Source organism: Bufo bufo, chromosome 6 (genome assembly GCF_905171765.1).
Source record: "Bufo bufo chromosome 6, aBufBuf1.1, whole genome shotgun sequence".
Classification (NCBI taxonomy): domain Eukaryota; kingdom Metazoa; phylum Chordata; class Amphibia; order Anura; family Bufonidae; genus Bufo; species Bufo bufo.
In genome coordinates this window covers 434055047-434075439 of record NC_053394.1, presented here as the reverse complement: position 1 = coordinate 434075439, position 20393 = coordinate 434055047, and the positions used below count along the sequence as shown (strand labels likewise).

Below are 20393 nucleotides of genomic sequence, written 5' to 3'. Positions count from 1 at the left end.
GGCTCCAACCCCCCAGCTCAACACCGTAACCACCACAGACCCCACGAACCGCCGCAGCTTGGTTGGGGTCTCACCGTCCTCCACCCATGCTGGACCCAAGACCGGGCTTCAGCTTCCAGTGGGTGAACCTCTCCTAAATCCAGAGAGCAGGAATGCATCCATACGAAGCTCCTATACCATACATTATATATGGTGTTCACACTCAGCCTTACAGATCAGATGCCTGAAGCTCCTCTGCTTCAATGTCCCTGTGATAACACGTCCTGTGGTCTAGTGGTTCGTTGAATGGTCCAAATCTATGATAATTTTCTACATCCTACAGTACATGATTTGAAGAGTTCTTAAAGGGGTTGTCCACTGAGGATAGGTCATCAATATCAGATCAGTGGGGGTCCAACTCCCGGAATCCCTGCCGATCAGCTGTTTGAAGAAAAAGCAGTGCTCATATCAGTGCTGCCTTCTCTGCTCTGTTAACCCGCTCACCCTAGCAGTGGTGACCAGGTGTAATTACAAGTATGGTGCCCCCATTCACTTCAGTGGACGGCTCTGTAGAATTCACCTGAACAGACAGTCATCCCAGAGAAGTGTATGGGGACGCCATACTTGTAATTACACCTGGTCACCAGAGCAGAGAAGGCAGCACTCATATAGTGACCTTCTCTGCAGCATTTTCTTGAATTCCTCCCTCTTGAGGTATCCTCTGCAGATGGCCTGGGTGCACGTAATCAGCTGCGCCAGGCGGTTGTCTCTCATCTCCTCCAGAATTCCTAGAAGACCCGCCTTCTCTTCAAACAGCTGATCACTGACAGGAGTCAGACCTCCACTGATCTGATATCCTGATAAAAGGTCATCAATAGTAAAAAAGTGGACAACCCCTTTAAGACAACAATGAACGACCATAGAGAGACACAGGAAGGAGGAAGACAGCTGTTGAGATCCGAGTCATGTCCATCTCCATTCACTAAATTTTACCTGGTGTCTTACTCTCATTAGGGATTAGACAGCGGACAAAGTGTGGATGAGTGGTCTTCAGATTCGTCATCAGCTTGTTCAGATTTTCCTGCAATATTACATATGACATAAATTCTAACAGGGATGCATTTCTTTTCCTCATCAAAAAACTTTTGGTGGACGTCGTACCCTGAACAATGCGGACATAGTCTGGAAAGAAGACCCCTTCTTTTTGCTCCCTCCTTTACCGGCTGCAGCAGGACAAAGAAACAAAAAGGAAAGGATTATTTGTAAAAATTGACTAGATGAGAACAATCATGAAATCTTTTGTGCGTTGACCCTGAAATCCACCTTCTTCAGTAGAGGAAAAAGTGGAAAAGAGATTGGCGAGAAGCTTGACAGAAGACTTCTGATACAGTCCCACCACGGTCTCATTCAGGGGGTCCTTGTTCTTCTCCAGCCAACCGGTGATATTATAGTCTACAGTGCCGGCATAATGCACCAGAGAAAAGTGAGCTTCCCCTTTCCCTTTGCCCGGTTTAGGCTTTTGGAAATTAGGTGACTTCCCAAGATGTTGGTCATAGAGTTTGTTCTTGAAGGTAGTATCGGAAGCTTTCGGAAACATACACTCCTCTTCGAGGATTGAAAAGATTCCCATCGGCTAAAGGAACAGACAGATCAATAGGTTAAAGATGGTTGTAATATCTCAGTTACTTTAAGAGCTGTGGAGTCTCAGTTGTGGAGTCAATTTTGGGTGAAGTAGGAAGAAATATTGACTCCATCTTCAGCTTCAAAACAAAAATATTGCATGATTGTGACAATATTGCATTATAGTGAATGGGGCTGGTGGGTGTCAGGTAGCGTCCAGCAGTTCCAGATCCAGACATCTCCAGCAGGCTACTCCTTACAGATTTAGGCTAGTTTCACACTAATGTTAGACATCAGCACGCAGCAGTTTTCGTCCGGCCGTTTCTCTGGAAAGTTTGCTGGATTGCCGGTGAATGAATGGGGCTGGTGGGTGTCAAGTAGCGTCAAGCAGTACCGGATCCAGACATCTCCAGCAGACTGCTCCCTGCCGGAGATGTCTACAGTTAGTGTGAAACTAGATGAAATTTGTTATTAATTATACATGAGCCAGGTGTACACCACAAATGAGGCCATAGCCTCAGGCAGCACCAGCTAGGGGCAAAAGGGGGGCAGCATAAGGGCCATGGGCAATGAGCACTTTCATTGTGGCAAAGGGGTTAGGTTAAGAAATTGGCATTAGGGGGAGGGGCGCCATTTAAGTTTTTGCCTCAGGCAGCAGAAAGGCTAGGTGCACCCCTGTCATGAGCTATTTATGAAGTCTGAGTCAGAGCTAAAGTCGGGATGTGGAAATATGTGGAAATATAGAGGAGTTAGACCCAGAGGTTTGGCTTATGGACTCTACAGCCCAGGTTACTTTTCTTCAGTGTTAATCCTAATGGACAAGTTTGCTCTTGACTTTTGGGGACTTTCTGTAGATAGAAATACCTTCTCGATAAGTTGGATGCAGGCAGCCAAGTCCATGCCGAAGTCAATGAACTCCCACTCGATCCCCTCCTTCTTGTACTCCTCCTGCTCCAGTACAAACATGTGGTGGTTGAAGAACTGCTGCAGCTTCTCATTGGTGAAGTTGATGCAAAGTTGTTCAAAAGTGTTGAACTGACCAAAAAAAGGCAAAATGTTTATCACTTAGGGACAAGACTTGAAATATCAAATATCGAATTATAGGTTGTAAAATCCACCACTTACATCAAAGATCTCAAATCCAGCAATATCTAAGACCCCAATGAAATACTGCCGAGATTGCTTTGTGTCAAGCTGCTGGTTGATACGAATCACCATCCAAAGGAAAAGTTTCTCAAAAACTGACCTGGCTAGAGCTCCAATCGAGTTGTTGACCTAAACGGGAAATGTCATTGATTATTTACTTCATCTTTTTCTAATTTTCACCAAGATTCACCAAAGAAAAAGACCACAAAATTGAGTCCTACAGTTGGGAAATGGATAGTGGTCTGGTTGAGAGTCAATCCTCGGCATATTGTGATTCTGGAGCTCATAGGAATCTGACTATTGTTCTTACCTGCTGTATATTTTGGCTTTTTGTCACAAACTCATTTCCAACTTTAACTCTTGGATTACAGAGAGATTTGACCAGATCCGAGGAATTGAGACCCATCAAGTAAGCTACTTTATCTGCATCTGCAATGAAGTGTGTCCAGTATTCAAAGAACATAATGACAAATGAATAAAGCTGTCTTCACACATTGAACCAATACGGAGGCTGAAATAGGTGGCCTCCATTCCTTCATCCCATACAGTACTTCAAGAAATACAAACGTGGACCTAGCCTGAGCAAATCCTGACCCTTCACTACAAAGAAGCCCCAAATATTTAGTTGACATGATCAGTTTCTTTAATTGGGTGGATTTCTCCTTCTTCTCTGTAGACACAGCAGCATCATGTTTTGGTCTTTATGGTCACTGTTGGTGTAGGTATCTACCAGTTTCCTGGACCAGTCCTCTGATCATGTTTCATCTACGAGCCCTAAAACCTTCTTACCTTCTGTGCCATCAGGCTCTGCTTGTTCCTCACGAGGCTTCTGCTTGAACTTCATGTTGCCGTAGTGCATGACAGCACCTGTCAACTTGTAGATCCCCATTTTCTCTTCTTGGTTGAAGCCAAGGATGTCTATGGCTTCCTAAGAGAACAACACAAGTGAAAGATATGTCCTATGGCTTTGGACCAGCTATGGTCAAATGGGCTATCTCTGGTGCCAAGAAATCAGTGCTCTGCGAGCCATTTATTTCTCAGGAGATGATCCAACTATGGTGGGAAACCTGACAGTCTATGGCAGGGAGCAAAAAGGTCTCTGATGCTCAATTTGGTACAGATGTAGCAGGGGCAAGACACACACTCTTAACTCAAATTTCTTAACTCGTCGCATTATCTTGAAACAAAAGCCATTTAAAAGCAATTGCGTAGATACAGAGCATAGATGAAGGTTGAGAAAAGATTGAAACCTTCAAGTAATGCTGGGCAACTCTGCTTTAATTATCTTATAATGATCATGAGTCTTTTCTATTTCATGACCTATACTCCAATCACATCCAGAGCTGCACCTGCACACAATTCTGCTGCATTCCTGTTGGCTCTTGTGTACTCACGTCCGTTGCTATGAGTTCTGCTTCATCGTCTATACTCTTCACAGAGATTTCCCCCATACTTGTGTAATGATAATCATAGGGATTGGTGGTAATCAGCAGCATTTCTAGACACAAAAATTGCTAAAAATTAGTGAGAGGGGGGTTTAACCCTCTCTAGTCATGAGAGCAAGTATGCTACAGCTATCTCCGTTGTTGCTTTATTCCAAGAATAGCGCCACACCTGTCCACAGGTTGTGCATGATATTGCATTGGAGATGAGTAGATACAACCAGATGAGGCATTATTTCTGGAAGAAAGCATCCATATTTTTCCATTTCTGGAAAAGTCATGGCAATGAAAAATGAACTGCCATGTGTTCAACCTAGAAACATGACAACCTAGAAAAAATGTGGGGGATTCAGTCAGCACAACCCTGTATGCAGGTGCACATTGCTATGGCAAAATACAAACTCAAAAACACAAATGCAATAGCACTCTGCAACCAGCACTCTGCCCTGCCTCTATGCTGGATGCTGAATGAGGCATTGGTGTACATTTTGGCCAAAGCGTAATAAGCCACTCACCAGCCCTGGAGGCTGGTTTTAAAGTCAGTATAAAACTGAGTCTACTTTTATAGTGCCTACCAGTAGCCATTTGGCTCCAGGAGAAGTATATAGTGGGCTCAGCATGCATGTTGGTGCTTGCATCCCCGAATCCGATGAAAGCTGTCACGGCACCGGACGGGGTTAAAAGCAGAGTGTGCCAGGCGTGCATGCTATACCTGCGCTCCCTGGACTTTGTGTGGCTATCATGGCCCATAGAGGCGACCTTGACGTGGTGAGTGGCTTATTACGCTTTGGCCAAAATGTACACCAATGCCTCATTCAGAATCCAGCATAGAGGCAGGGCAGAGTGCTGGTTGCAGAGTGCTATTGCATTTGTGTTTCTGAGTTTAAACATGACAACCTACCTACAATCTCAGGCTTCTTGTTGGACTGGATTTGGTAAAATATATGGTAGCTGCGCTCACTGGGAAGCTGGAAGGTCACTCTGGACTTTTCCAGCAAGTCTGCAAGAAACGCATACAAGAAGATCTGAACCATGAGCTGAAATCAATCAAGGAATAACATCAACATCGAGAAATCACATATAATACGTAGGCGCGGGGGCTTATATTAAACTATAAGGGAGACGCTCCTGAACTATGTGGTGGCCAGAAACTGGACCAAATGACCATATCTAGAAAATGGAAGAAAAGACAATAAAATGAGTGCATTATATAACAACCTGCGCCATTTTATATGACAAATATTGGTTTCAAGAACACCAGCCGTATCTCAAAAAAGGCTGCCGCCTCTTAAATTGGTGCATCTTACTTAAATGTCTCTGTTAAACTAATGAACCGTGAGGGGGGGGGCCCATTGACCAGACGAAGAGCAAAAGAGCGTGCGTCTATGGTAAATCCGATATGTGAGAACATGACCGTAACATACCAGGCCTGCATTTTCTTCCCTTTAGAGGTTTCCAGTAAAAAAAAAAAACATACTGTGCTATTGACATCATATGGGCGACATGTACTAATGTATTGCTATAGAGTGGCATATGTTGGATCCAACGGTCAGAGGTATAGATCACGAAATCCTCCAAAGGCTGACCTCTGACAGAAAGCTCATGTGCAGGGCAAGCCTAACAATAATAATGGTTATGATAATAAAAATAGATATTAAAAGTAATACAAATAAAAATAAACTTTACATATCAAGAATAAGTCATTACAAACAGTAAAAATATAAATAATTCATACTGAATAATAATAATAATAATAATATCATTCATAAGAGTAAACAATTATACATAATAAAAGTTTCAATAATTCTTATACAAAAAATATTTAAATACTAATAAGAATAAAATCTATTTTATACAACATAATAATATTAATTATAAATAATAATAAAACACAGCTAAATTTACAATAAGACATTTATTCTGTATCTCACATGTTTCGATGTCTGCGGAGGACAGTTTTCCGGTGGCCCCAAAGTGGATTCGGATGAATTTCCCCTGCGTTATAAATGATTACTTTGACGTATGTCTCGGGATATTACCAGGAGGTTTTGTTTTTACAGATAAAAGAGGCATTAAAAAAATAAATAGTGTTACCCTTTAAACCTGCATTTTTTTGGCTTATTTCAGAATTGGATTCCAGGTAAGGATGAGTGAATCGATTGTACCAGTTTGAATTTCATCCAAAATTTCCAAAAAAGTTTAGATTGTAACAAACTCTAAATTTTTGGGATTCGTTTCAGGTGAAGAGAGAAGAGAGACAGACATAGAGCCTAGCGTGTCTCTTTTCCAGAGAAGCATTACGTGGGGGAGAGTGTTATATACAAACTTTCAGGACTATGGGAGCATATTTGATTTGGGTAGAATTGCTTCATATCTGAATTGAACTTTTTCAAAACATTTAGCAAACTGGACTTAAAATGAATTTCAAGAAATTCCTTCATTACAGGTAAGGACTTAACTCATGAAAACTTGTTTTAAAAAAAAAAAATGTTGATGGATTTTCCTCAAAAATTAATAAAAAGGGCTTGATGGACTCAATACTACATTTATTTAATTCTGTAATCTTTTTAGAATTTATTCTCCTTGTGTTATAATAAGCTGCGGACCCGCTGGTGACTTACAAAGCGAGAGGAGTTGTCGTTCCTGACGGTCTTGGCATTCCCGAAGGCCTCCAGGAGAGGGTTAGCCTGGATGATCTGATCCTCCAGAGTCCCCTAGAGATCAACAGGAAAGAAGCTTATTAAAGAACCTTAGACAGAAGTCTAAGGTTTGACACATCTTCATAGAAATTACACGTGAGTCCAAACAACTGCCGCCCCGCCAAACCCACAAGCCACGTCAGCTCTACCCCCAGTGGACACTGTGCCGGTAAACACCATGGAATCTAACCTTCATCTTGTTTGCAGAGACGGCTTCTTTCTTTTTCCCAGAATCCCCAGTAACTGCAATTGTTGCAAAATACTGAATGACCCGTTTGGTGTTGACCGTTTTTCCTGCACCCGATTCTCCACTGAATGAATTAAAAAAGAATAACAATTATAAAGCACTAACTAAAATCCAAACTCCATCCAAAAATGTCCATGCAAGATTCCCGAGACATTTTTCAATTAATATTTTATAATATTTTAAATGAATTTTTTTTTTTGTGGAACTACTTTTATCTCCCCTACCATAGACCTATACTGGGAAGATTAGGAAGGGATGGGGTTAGATACTAAAGTATTATGTTAAAACAGGGTTTTGTTTTGTTTTTTAGGTTAGTGTTTTTGTCCGAATGTTTTTCCCTCCATGTTTTGAGTGTTTTTGAGGTTGTGAGTGGTCAGTATTCCAATAGAAGATGGCATGTATGGGAGAGTCGCCTTAGGCCCTATTAGCCATGACACAGTACCAGACCAGTCATACGATGAGTTCCACCAGTGCCCATGGACTTTCCATAGGATCCATCAGAGTTCCATTGCATTGTCTATCATTTTGACCATGGAGTTTATGATTATATAACTAACTGCATAAAAAATTACAAAAATATTCTCACGTGATAAGGATAGATTGGTTCTCTCGATCTGGACAAGAAGAAACAGAATTACAGAATTAACATTATGTCTATCTCTGGTCTTGAGTATTTAAAATCAAGAAGATCTTGACTGTAAGTAGTACAAAGGCTCGTGCACATACTATAGTCAAATGGACATTTTGTGCCCTAAAATACATCAGCTTATTATGAAGATGTTCTCCCATAAAAGCAATGCCGAGAATATTTCTATAATTAGGCATCAAAGCCGTGTATGAAATAGGAGGCATCTGAAGGCACAGCATGCACCACAGGATGTCCACAGATGCAATATTAAGAGGTCATATGGAGATAGAATATGCCTATATGCATGAGCCCATAATCCACTACCATAAACATATTTTTTAGAATAGACAAATCTTATTTTTCTTACCAGTCAACATGAACTGATAGGCATTATCAGAGATGGAGAAGATGTGTGGTGGGGTTTCCATACGCTTCTTGCCTCGGTAAGCGTTGACCACCTCAGGGTTGTACACAGGCAGCCACTTATAGGGGTTGACCGTCACACAGAACAATCCAGAATACGTCTAGAACCAAAAAAGACTGTCACCGCCAGCTCTCTGAGAAGCTCTGGCAGACGTTCTTCTGTACCTCTTGCATAATGTTCTTTGTTTTGGTTTCACTTTGTCATCTCTTTTCCTTCTCCCAGCTGTCATTTATTTACACAAATTGCCTCCCTTTATATTCCCTCCCATACTGCCTCACTTTGCGGTTTATACTACTTCCTGGATTGTGTTCACTGCTAGATTCTGCAACTTCTGGTTCCTCAGATAAGTCTTTTCCTTTATTTGTGTTTCCGTGCTGGCTTGATTCTAGGTGACACTGACTCCCTCCGTATTAAGTGCAGGGAGCCGGTGGTCGTGTCCCCTCACTATTATAGGGTTTTCAGGTGTCACACAGTCTAGGTACGAGGGCATGCAATTATCCATCATAAAGATCTTTGCATGGGCAAAGCAGTCAGGGAGAGCTCTAGGGGTTTTATAGGGCTCACCCATATGTTCCTTAATTTGGGATCAAGTCAGTCGGATGTTTATTTATAACTTCCAGTTTTCTGCAACACGATCCATGACAAAGACTTTATCAACAGTCATAGACCCATCAGAGAAGTAAATAGAGTGACTTTATTGACCAAACTAGAAGATCAGACTATTGTGAATTTTAATGAGGAAAAGTGAATGGGCACTCTTATAGATAGAATCACATAGACTGAATCTACAGTAAGATCAATAAGATTTATTAATAAAAGGGATATCTGGTACTTAGAAAAAAATATATATAATAAAAATGAAGTACAGCAAACAAATAAAGTAGCAGCACAACACTAATTGCGCTAAGACTGAGTGAACAGGTGAATGTGTGAACAGGGTCAAATACATGACGCCATATAGTTACTGCAAAGCAGTGAAGAAGCTCTTAGCGCATATTATTGATCAAAAATATGTCGAGCCCACCTACCAGACTGGTAGTGTGCAAAGCAGTAATCAAAGCAAAAAGGTGGCTACTTTGAAGAACCTAGAATATGACATATTTTCAGTTGTTTTACACTTGTTTGTTATGTATATAATTCCACATGTGTTAATTCATAGTTTTGATGCCTTCAGTGTGAATCTACAATTTTCATAATCATGAAAATAAAGAAAACTCTTTGAATGAGAAGGTGTGTCCAAACTTTTGGTCTGTACTGTATATACACTCACCTAAAGAATTATTAGGAACACCTGTTCTATTTCTCATTAATGCAATTATCTAGTCAACCAATCACGTGGCAGTTGCTTCGATGCATTTAGGGGGGTGGTCCTGGTCAAGACAATCTCCTGAACTCCAAACTGAATGTCAGAATGGGAAAGAAAAGTGATTTAAGCAATTTTGAGCGTGGCATGGTTGTTGGTGCCAGAAGGGCCGATCTGAGTATTTCACAATCTGCTCAGTTACTGGGATTTTCACGCACAACCATTTCTAGGGTTTATAAAGAATGGTGTGAAAAGGGAAAAACATCCAGTATGCGGCAGTCCTGTGGGCAAAAATGCCTTGTGGATGCTGGAGGTCAGAGGAGAATGGGCCGACTGATTCAAGCTGATAGAAGAGCAACGTTGACTGAAATAACCACTCGTTACAACCGAGGTATGCAGCAAAGCATTTGTGAAGCCACAACACGCACAACCTTGAGACGGATGAGCTACAACAGCAGAAGACCCCACCGGGTACCACTCATCTCCACTACAAATAGGGAAAAGAGGCTACAATTTGCGCGAGCTCACCAAAATTGGACTGTTGAAGACTGGAAAAATGTTGCCTGGTCTGATGAGTCTCGATTTCTGTTGAGACATTCAAATGGTAGAGTCCGAATTTGGCGTAAACAGAATGAGAACATGTATCCATCATGCCTTGTTACCACTGTGCAGGCTGGTGGTGGTGGTGGTGTAATGGTGTGGGGGGTGTTTTCTGGGCACACTTTAGGCCCCTTAGTGCCAATTGGCCATCGTTTAAATGCCACGGGCTACCTGAGCATTGTTTCTGACCATGTCCATTCCTTCATGACCACCATGTACCCATCCTCTGATGGCTACTTCCAGCAGGATAATGCACCATGTTACAAAGCTCGAATCATTTCAAATTGGTTTCTTGAACATGACAATGAGTTCACTGTACTAAAATAGCCCTCACAGTCACCAGATCTCAACCCAATAGAGCATCTTTTGGATGTGGTGGAACGGGAGCTTCGTGCCCTGGATGTGCATCCCTCAAATCTCCATCAACTGCAAGATGCTATCATATCAATATGGGCCAACATTTCTAAAGAATGCTATCAGCACCTTGTGGAATCAATGCCACGTAGAATTAAGGCAGTTCTGAAGGCAAAAGGGGGTCCAACACCGTATTAGTATGGTGGTCCTAATAATTCTTTAGGTGAGTGTATATATAAAAAAATTTAAAAAGTAGTAGCACTGTAAATACTCAATGAAATGTTCCAAGGATGGAGTAATGCTGTGCGGATGTCAGCTGGTGAGCTGTAAAAGAGCCTAAAATAAAGTTCCCAAAATAAGGTCAAAGTTTGTTCAGGTATTGTGTAACACCTCAAATATTATGCAGAGAGATCCATGTGGTATCGTAAAAAGCTTTCCTCGTACCAATAGTGAGTGAAGTGGCTGATACACAGCTCAGATTGTTTCCTGAAACGGTGATACAGTGGGATGCGAAAGTTTGGGCAACCTTGTTAATCGTCATGATTTTCCTGTATAAATCGTTGGTTGTTATGATAAAAAATGTCAGTTAAATATATCATATAGGAGACACACACAGTGATATTTGAGAAGTGAAATGAAGTTTATTGGATTTACAGAAAGTGTGCTATAATTGTTTATACAGAATTAGGCAGGTGCATACATTTGGGCACTGTTGTCATTTTATTGATTCCAAAACCTTTAGAACTAATTATTGGAACTCAAATTGGCTTGGTAAGCTCAGTGACCCCTGACCTACATACACAGGTGAATCCAATTATGAGAAAGAGTATTTAAGGGGGTCAATTGTAAGTTTCCCTCCTCTTTTAATTTTCTCTGAAGAGTAGCAACATGGGGGTCTGAGTCTCAAAACAACTCTCAAATGACCTGAAGACAAAGATTGTTCACCATCATGGTTTAGAGGAAGGATACAGAAAGCTGTCTCAGAGATTTCAGCTTCTGTTTCCACAGTTAGGAACATATTGAGGAAATGGAGGACCACAGGCTCAGTTCAAGTTAAGGCTCGAAGTGGCAGACCAAGAAAAATCTCGGATAGACAGAAGCGACGAATGGGGAGAACAGTCAGAGTCAACCCACAGACCAACGCCAAAGACCTACAACATCATCTTGCTGCAGATGGAGTCACTGTGCATCGTTCGACCATTCGGCGCACTGTACACAAGGAGATGCTGTATGCGAGAGTGATGCAGAGGAAGCCTTTTCTCCGCCCACAGCACAAAAAGTGCCGCTTGAGGTGGGCTAAAGAACATTTGGACAAGCCAGCTTCATTTTGGAATAAGGTGCTGTGGACTGATGAAACTAAAATTGAGTTATTTGGCCATAACAAGGGGCGTTATGCATGGAGGAAAAAGAACACAGCATTCCAAGAAAAACACCTGCTACCTACAGTAAATATGGTGGTGGTTCCATCATGCTGTGGGGCTGTGGGGCCAGTGCAGGGACTGGGAATCTTGTCAAAGTTGAGGGACGCATGGATTCCACTCAGTATCAGCAGATTCTGGAGACCAGTGTCCAGGAATCAGTGACAAAGCTGAAGCTGCTCCGGGGCTGGATCTTTCAACAAGACAACGACCCTAAACACTGCTCAAAATCCACTAAGGCATTTATGTAGAGGAACAAGTACAACGTTCTGGAATGGCCATCTCAGTCCCCAGACCTGAATATAATTGAAAATCTGTGGTGTGACTTAAAGAGAGCTGTCCATGCTCGGAAGCCATCAAACCTGAATGAACTAAAGATGTTTTGTAAAGAAGAATGGTCCAAAATACCTTCAACCAGAATCCAGACTCTCATTGGAACCTACAGGAAGCGTTTAGAGGCTGTCATTTCTGGAAAAGGAGGATCTACTAAATATTGATTTCATTTCTCTTTTGTGGTGCCCAAATTTATGCACCTGCCTAATTTTGTTTAAACAATTATAGCACTTTCTGTAAATCCAATAAACGTCATGTCACTTCTCAAATATCACTGTGTGTGTCTCCTATATGATATATTTAACTGACATTTTTAATCGTAACAACCAACGATTTACACAGGAAAATCATGACGATTAACAAGGTTGCCCAAACTTTTGCATCCCACTGTAAGTATAATTGATGTATTCAAAAACAAGTGCAATAGAAGAAGAAAAAAGGTTTCACCATAATGACCTTCTAACATCACAAGGTCATGTGACTGTGCCCCCCACCCCGTACTGTGCCCCCTTATACCCTGCATTGTGCCCTCTTACCACACCCTGTGCAGTGCCCCTAGTCATTCCCTGTACTGTGCCCTCTTATACCCTTTTATCCGGTCATGGTATGGCGGTGTTATCCGGTCACTGTACAGAGGTGTTATCTGGTCAATGTATGGCAGTGGTATCCAATAACTGTATGGCCATAACTATATCCCTTTCCCTGCCCACACCACCTTTTTTAGACCTGGCATAAGCGGGAAAAATATACAGATTGCGGTGCTAAGGACCTTTGCGCCACATCTGTGTCAGAAATACACCTAATATAGACGTATTTCTATATAATAAATGATCCCCTAATTGTAGAGCTAATATCTTTATATTATATAGATTCTAGGGTATTATACCTTCATTAGTATCAAGGAAGACTAATGAATCTTTTGATGCATGTGTCTTTACAGAGGAAGAGGTTCTAAGTCAGCTGTCTAAAATCAATACAAATAAGTCACAGGGGCCTGATGGGATACACCCAAAGCTATTAAAAGAGCTCAGCGGTGAACTACCAAAACCATTAAAGGGGTTATCCGAGTTAACTTAACCTTATCTTTATTGCTTTATTTCTCCTATCCCTTAGCTTTCCTAAATCACTTACTGTACCTATCTTGTGCCGTTTCTCTGCTACACTAAACAGTCATGTGACCGCCCACGTCATCAGCTGTGACGTTCCGTTGACATGGAGCTCTCTGCTTGTCGGAGTGACTAAGCCATGTCAACGGAACATCATCAGCCTTGGCCACGCCCCCACCTCTCTGCATTACAGTCCGTGCGGCTGTGAGTTGATCGTGCATGCGCGATCCTCAAGCTACTTTCACACTAGCGTTCGGAGCGGGTCCGTCTGATGTTTCATCAGACGGATCCGCTCCTATAATGCAAACGCTTGCATCCGTTCAGAACGGATCCGTTTGCATAACAGTTTATTTCAGATCTGATTTTTCACTTCGGAAAACTCAGATCCGACAGTATATTCTAAACACAGAAGCGTTCCCATGGTGATGGGGACGCTTCAAGTTAGAATATACTGAGAACTGTGTACATGACTGCCCTCTGCTGCCTGGCAGATGCTGCCAGGCAGCAGGGGGCAGACCCCCCCCACCCCTTCTGTATTTAACTTATTGGTGGCCAGTGCGGCCCCCCCTCCCTCCCCAGTATTAATTGTAACCAGTGCGGCCCCCCTCCCTCTATATTCATCGGTGGCCAGTGCGGATATTAAATATGACCAGTGCGGTCTCCCCCTCCCTCCCTCCCTCCCCAGTATTAAATATGAGCAGTGCGGTCTCCCCCTCCCTCCCTCCCCAGTATTAAATATGAGCAGTGCGGCCTCCCCCTCCCTCTATTCACTGGTGGCCAGTGCGGATTCAAAGTATTGTGATCAGTGCGGCCTCTCCCCCCCCCCCCCATCATTGGTGGCAGCGGAGAGTACCGATCGGAGTCCCAGTTTAAATCGCTGGGGCTCCGATCGGTTACCATGGCAGCCAAGACGCTATTGCAGTCTTGGCTGCCATGGTTACTTAGCAACAAATAGAATCATTATACTTACCTGAAGAGCTGCGATGTCTGTGACCGGCCGGGAGCTCCTCCTACTGGTAAGTGAAAGGTCTGTGCAGCGCATTGCCTATAGACCTTTCACTTACCAGTAGGAGGAGCTCCCGGCAGGTCACATAGATCGCAGCTCTTCAGGTAAGTATAATGCTGCTATTTGTTGCTAAGTAACCATGGCAGCCAAGATTGCAATAGCGTCTTGGCTGCCATGGTAACCGATCGGAGCCCCAGCGATTTAAACTGGGACTCCGATCGGTACTCTCCGCTGCCACCAATGATGGGGGGGGGGGGGGAGCAGAGGCCGCACTGATCACAATACTTTGAATCCGCACTGGCCACCAATGAATAGAGGGAGGGGGAGGCCGCACTGCTCATATTTAATACTGGGGAGGGAGGGAGGCGGAGACCGCACTGCTCATATTTAATACTGGGGAGGGAGGGGGAGACCGCACTGCTCATATTTAATACTGGGGAGGGAGGGAGGGGGAGACCGCACTGCTCATATTTAATATCCGCACTGGCCACCGATGAATATAGAGGGAGGGGGGCCGCACTGGTTACAATTAATTCTGGGGAGGGAGGGGGGGCCGCACTGGCCATCGATGAATATAGAGGGAGGGGGGCCGCACTGGTTACAATTAATACTGGGGAGGGAGGGGGGCCCGCACTGGCCACCAATAAGTTAAATACAGGGGGGGGGAGGGGGGGTCTGCCCCCTGCTGCCTGGCAGCACCTGCCAGGCAGCAGGGGGCAGTCATGTACACAGTTCTCAGTATATTCTAACTTGAAGCGTCCCCATCACCATGGGAACGCCTCTGTGTTAGAATATACTGTCGGATTTGAGTTTCACGATGTAACTCAAATCCGATGGTATATTCTAACATAGAGGCGTTCCCATGGTGATGGGGACGCTTCAAGTTAAAATATACCATCGGATTGCAGAAAACTCCGATCTGATGGTATAATCCTGACTTTACATTGAAAGTCAATGGGGGACGGATCCGTTTGAAATTGCACCATATTGTGTCAATGTCAAACGGATCCGTCCCCATTGACTTGCATTGTAAGTCTGGACGGATCCGTTTGGCTCCGCACGGCCAGGCGGACACGAAAACGCTGCAAGCTGCGTTCGGGTGTCCGCCTCCTGAGCGGAGCGGAGGCCAAACGGTGCCAAACTGATGCATTCTGAGCGGATCCGCATCCACTCAGAATGCATTGGGGCAGTACGGATCCGTTCGGGGCCGATTGTGAGAGCCTTCAAACGGAACTCACAAGCGGAGCCCCGAACGCAAGTGTGAAAGTAGCCACTTGTGCCGAGGCTACCTCCAACTTTCTAACTGCGGCTAATAGCTCAACCCCTCCCACAAATATAACAGATCAACCCCTCCCACAAATATTCATGAGGGAGAGATGAGTCATTGTTGTTACTGCTGCATGTAAACACAGCAATAACAGAACCTGGAAAAGGTGTAAGGATCGTTCTTTTTTCAAAAAATCAAGCTTGACTAATGTATATGTATATCCTGATTAATTTTGTTAGGTTTTATTTTTTTTCCCATAACTCGGATAACCCCTTTAACAGATTTATTTAACAAATCACTGGCAACAGGAGTCGTCCCAGAAGATTGGAAATTAGCAAATGTTGTGCCCATTCACAAGAAAGGTAGTAGGGAGGAATCGGGCAACTATAGGCCAGTAAGCCTGACATCAATAGTGGGGAAATTAATGGCAACCATACTTAAGGAGAGGATTGTGGAACATCTAAAATCCCATGGATTGAAAGATGAAAAACAGCATGGGTTTACTTCAGGGAGATCATGTCAAACTAATCCAATAGATTTTTTTGATTGGGTGACTAAAATAATAGATGGCGGAGGTGCAGTAGACATCGCTTATCTAGACTTTAGTAAGGCTTTTGATACTGTCCCACATAGAAGGCTTATCAATAAATTGCAGTCTTTGGGCTTTGACTCCCATATTGTTGAATGGATTAGGCAGTGGCTGAGGGACAGACAACAGAGGGTTGTAGTCAATGGAGTATATTCAGACCAAGGTCTTGTTACCAGTGGGGTACCTCAGGGGTCTGTTCTGGGACCCATATTGTTTAATATCTTTATCAGCGAAATTGCAGAAGGCCTCGATGGTAAGGTTTGTCTTTTTGCTGATGACACAAAGATTTGTAACAGGGTTGATGTTCCTGGAGGGAAACACCAAATGGAAAAGGACTTAGGAAAACTAGAGGAATGGTCAAAAATCTGGCAACTAAAATTTAATGTGGATAAGTGCAAGATAATGCACCTGGGGCGTAAAAACCCAAGAGCAGAATATAAAACCAGTGATACAGTCCTAACCTCAGTATCTGAGGAAAGGGATTTAGGGGTTATTATTTCAGAAGACTTAAAGGTAGGCAGACCATGTCATAGAGCAGCAGGAAATGCTAGCAGAATGCTTGGGTGTATAGGGAGAGGCATTACCAGTAGACAGAGGGGGGCGCTCATGCCGCTCTACAGAGCACTAGTGAGACCTCATCTGGAGTATTGTGCTCAGTACTGGAGACCATATCTCCAGAAGGATATTGATACTTTGGAGAGAGTTCAGAGAAGAGCTACTAAACTGGTCCATGGATTGCAGGATAAAACTTACCAGGAAAGGTTAAAGGACCTTAACATGTATAGCTTGGAAGAAAGACGAGACAGAGGGGATATGATAGAAACTGCTAAATACATAAAGGGAATCAACTCGGTAAAAGAGGAGAGAAGATTTACAAGAAGAAAAACTGCTACAAGAGGACATAGTGTTAAATTAGAAGGGCAAAGGTTTAAAAGTAATATCAGGAAGTATTACTTTACTGAGAGAGTAGTGGATGCATGGAATAGCCTTCCTGCAGAAGTGGTAGCTGCAAATACAGTGAAGGGGTTTAAGCATGCATGGGATAGGCATAAGGCTATCCTTCATATAAGATAGGGCCGGGGCTATCCATAGTATTCAGTATATTGGGCAGACTAGATGGGCCAAATGGTTCTTATCCGCTGACACATTCTAGGTTTCTATGTTTATACTGTGCCCTGTATTTCCCAGTAGATAAATGATCTTTGGGAAACACAGTCCTCACCCCTGACCACCAGGACCAGGTAGCGCTCTGTCAGTACATGGCGGCCTCCCCTCTCCGCCACGCTGCTCCGCTGTGTACTGGTGCTTATTCTGACACTAGGGCTGGGTTCTCATCCCATTTTTGCCATCCATTAGATGCATACAAAAATGTATGCGTTATCAGATGCCTCAGACTGATGCCGTACAGTGGCGTCCGTTCATGATACAGTTCTATTGTAAAAAAAACATATACCTTAACGTATGCATTTTTTACTGGACTCTGCAAAAACGTGGAGTGCTGCATATTTGTATACATCAAACCGATAGGAAAAACGTGATGCGAATCCACTGGGGGGGTGGGGGCATACTAAAATTTGCTGTGGGGCCCAGTCAGTTCTAGCTACATCACTGCACATCTCCTTCTCTCCTCCACGCCCGGCCCAGGGGTGACATCATGACGTGTGTCTCACTGCTACAGGTGGAGCTCAGGGAGCTGTGTTTAGTGAAAGACAGGACCGCCGCTCCCCTACACTCCAGCAATGATAGGTATGTGAGGGCCCCTTACACAGTATAATGAACCCCAGTGCCCCCCATTCAGTATAATGATCCCCAATGACCCTCCATTCAGTATAATGACCACCAGAGCCCCCATTCAATATAATGACCCCATTGCCCCCTCCATACAGTATAACCCCCAGTGTGGGGGCCACTGGGGGTCATTATTCTGAATGGAGGGCGAATGGGGGTTATTATTCTGAATAGGGGGCCACTGTGGGGTCATTATACTGTGTGTGGGGCCACTGGGCATCATTATACTGTGTTTGGGGTCACTGGGGGGTCATTATACTGTGTGAAGGGCCACTAGTGGTCAATATATTGTATAGGGGCCACTGGTGGTCATTACAGGGAGTGCAGAATTATTAGGCAAGTTGTATTTTTGAGGATTCATTTTATTATTGAACAACAACCATGTTCTCAATGAACCCAAAAAACTCATTAATATCAAAGCTGAATATTTTTGGAAGTAGTTTTTAGTTTGTTTTTAGTTTTAGCTATTTTAGGGGGATATCTGTGTGTGCAGGTGACTATTACTGTGCATAATTATTAGGCAACTTAACAAAAAACAAATATATACCCATTTCAATTATTTATTTTTACCAGTGAAACCAATATAACATCTCAACATTCACAAATATACATTTCTGACATTCAAAAACAAATCAGTGACCAATATAGCCACCTTTCTTTGCAAGGACACTGAAAAGCCTGCCATCCATGGATTCTGTCAGTGTTTTGATCTGTTCACCATCAACATTGCGTGCAGCAGCAACCACAGCCTCCCAGACACTGTTCAGAGAGGTGTACTGTTTTCCCTCCTTGTAAATCTCACATTTGATGATGGACCACAGGTTCTCAATGGGGTTCAAATCAGGTGAACAAGGAGGCCATGTCATTAGATTTTCTTCTTTTATACCCTTTCTTGCCAGCCACGCTGTGGAGTACTTGGACGTGTGTGATGGAGCATTGTCCCGCATGAAAATCATGTTTTTCTTGAAGGATGCAGACTTCTTCCTGTACCACTGCTTGAAGAAGGTGTCTTCCAGAAACTGGCAGTAGGACTGGGAGTTGAGCTTGACTCCATCCTCAACCCGAAAAGGCCCCACAAGCTCATCTTTGATGATACCAGCCCAAACCAGTACTCCACCTCCACCTTGCTGGCGTCTGAGTCGGACTGGAGCTCTCTGCCCTTTACCAATCCAGCCACGGGCCCATCCATCTGGCCCATCAAGACTCACTCTCATTTCATCAGTCCATAAAACCTTAGAAAAATCAGTCTTGAGATATTTCTTGGCCCAGTCTTGACGTTTCAGCTTGTGTGTCTTGTTCAGTGGTGGTCGTCTTTCAGCCTTTCTTACCTTGGCCATGTCTCTGAGTATTGCACACCTTGTGCTTTTGGGCACTCCAGTGATGTTGCAGCTCTGAAATATGGCCAAACTGGTGGCAAGTGGCATCTTGGCAGCTGCACGCTTGACTTTTCTTAGTTCATGGGCAGTTATTTTGCGCCTTGGTTTTTCCACACGCTTCTTGCGACCCTGTTGACTATTTTGAATGAAACGCTTGATTGTTCGATGATCACGCTTCAGAAGCTTTGCAATTTTAAGAGTGCTGCATCCCTCTGCAAGATATCTCACTATTTTTGACTTTTCTGAGCCTGTCAAGTCCTTCTTTTGCCAAAGGAAAGGAAGTTGCCTAATAATTATGCACACCTGATATAGGGTGTTGATGTCATTAGACCACACCACTTCTCATTACAGAGATGCACATAACCTAATATGCTTAATTGGTAGTAGGCTTTCGAGCCTATACAGCTTGGAGTAAGACAACATGCATAAAGAGGATGATGTGGTCAAAATACTCATTTGCCTAATAATTCTGCACGCAGTGTATACTGTTTGGGAGCCACAGAGGGACATGTAAATGTACAAAAATGCCTCAAGGGGGCCCACTGGGATTTATCGCCCAAGGGCTCACATGAACCTGGAGCCGGCCCTGAAGAGAAGACACAGCTCCTTGGAGAAGACCAATATGAGAAGCTAGGAAAAGGACAACCAGGAATGGGATGTATACAGGCAATGAATGCATCATGGAAAAGCCTAAAGACCCACACACAAGAAGAGACACTTTGGATCTCGGGACTAATGCTTCTCCTTTTGTAGAGCACTGGAGTGGCTAAATGGAGTCTTATAGGCTGTGCAATGCTCCCTGGGTAAAAAAAAACCCGCAGATTAGCTCGGAGCAGAAAAGCTGTCCTTGTAGTGCCACTCAGTAGAGGTGGTTAAGCTATAGTCTATATCCAACCCTTCAACAGGCCTTGCAATATGAATGTTAACCAAACCAAACTGTGCACTTTCTCCAAGAAAAGGCAACCCATCTGCTGACAGCTGTTTTTGGATTTTTGCCCCTCACCCATACAGATCAATGTTAGCTCGGTGAGAAGCCTTTAATGTAGGTCTCAGGGGGTACTGTTTCTC

At 43.4% G+C, this 20393-nt stretch overlaps 1 protein-coding gene across 1 annotated transcript in view; it reads right to left on the bottom strand.

Annotated features, from left to right (window-relative positions):
- The window catches only part of LOC121005827 (myosin-1B-like), an 84191-nt gene that overhangs the window by 62165 nt on the left and 1633 nt on the right, over nt 1–20393 (bottom strand). The window contains exons 3-16 of the mRNA XM_040438588.1: nt 8129–8285; nt 7720–7747; nt 7077–7197; nt 6809–6901; nt 6119–6182; nt 5089–5187; nt 4140–4243; nt 3535–3673; nt 3056–3174; nt 2725–2874; nt 2464–2634; nt 1303–1612; nt 1141–1202; nt 973–1060 (exon numbers count right to left, since the gene is read on the bottom strand). Coding sequence (XP_040294522.1) covers nt 973–1060; nt 1141–1202; nt 1303–1612; nt 2464–2634; nt 2725–2874; nt 3056–3174; nt 3535–3673; nt 4140–4243; nt 5089–5187; nt 6119–6182; nt 6809–6901; nt 7077–7197; nt 7720–7747; nt 8129–8285 — 1705 coding nt within the window. The remainder of the gene's footprint in view (nt 1–972; nt 1061–1140; nt 1203–1302; nt 1613–2463; nt 2635–2724; nt 2875–3055; nt 3175–3534; nt 3674–4139; nt 4244–5088; nt 5188–6118; nt 6183–6808; nt 6902–7076; nt 7198–7719; nt 7748–8128; nt 8286–20393) is intronic.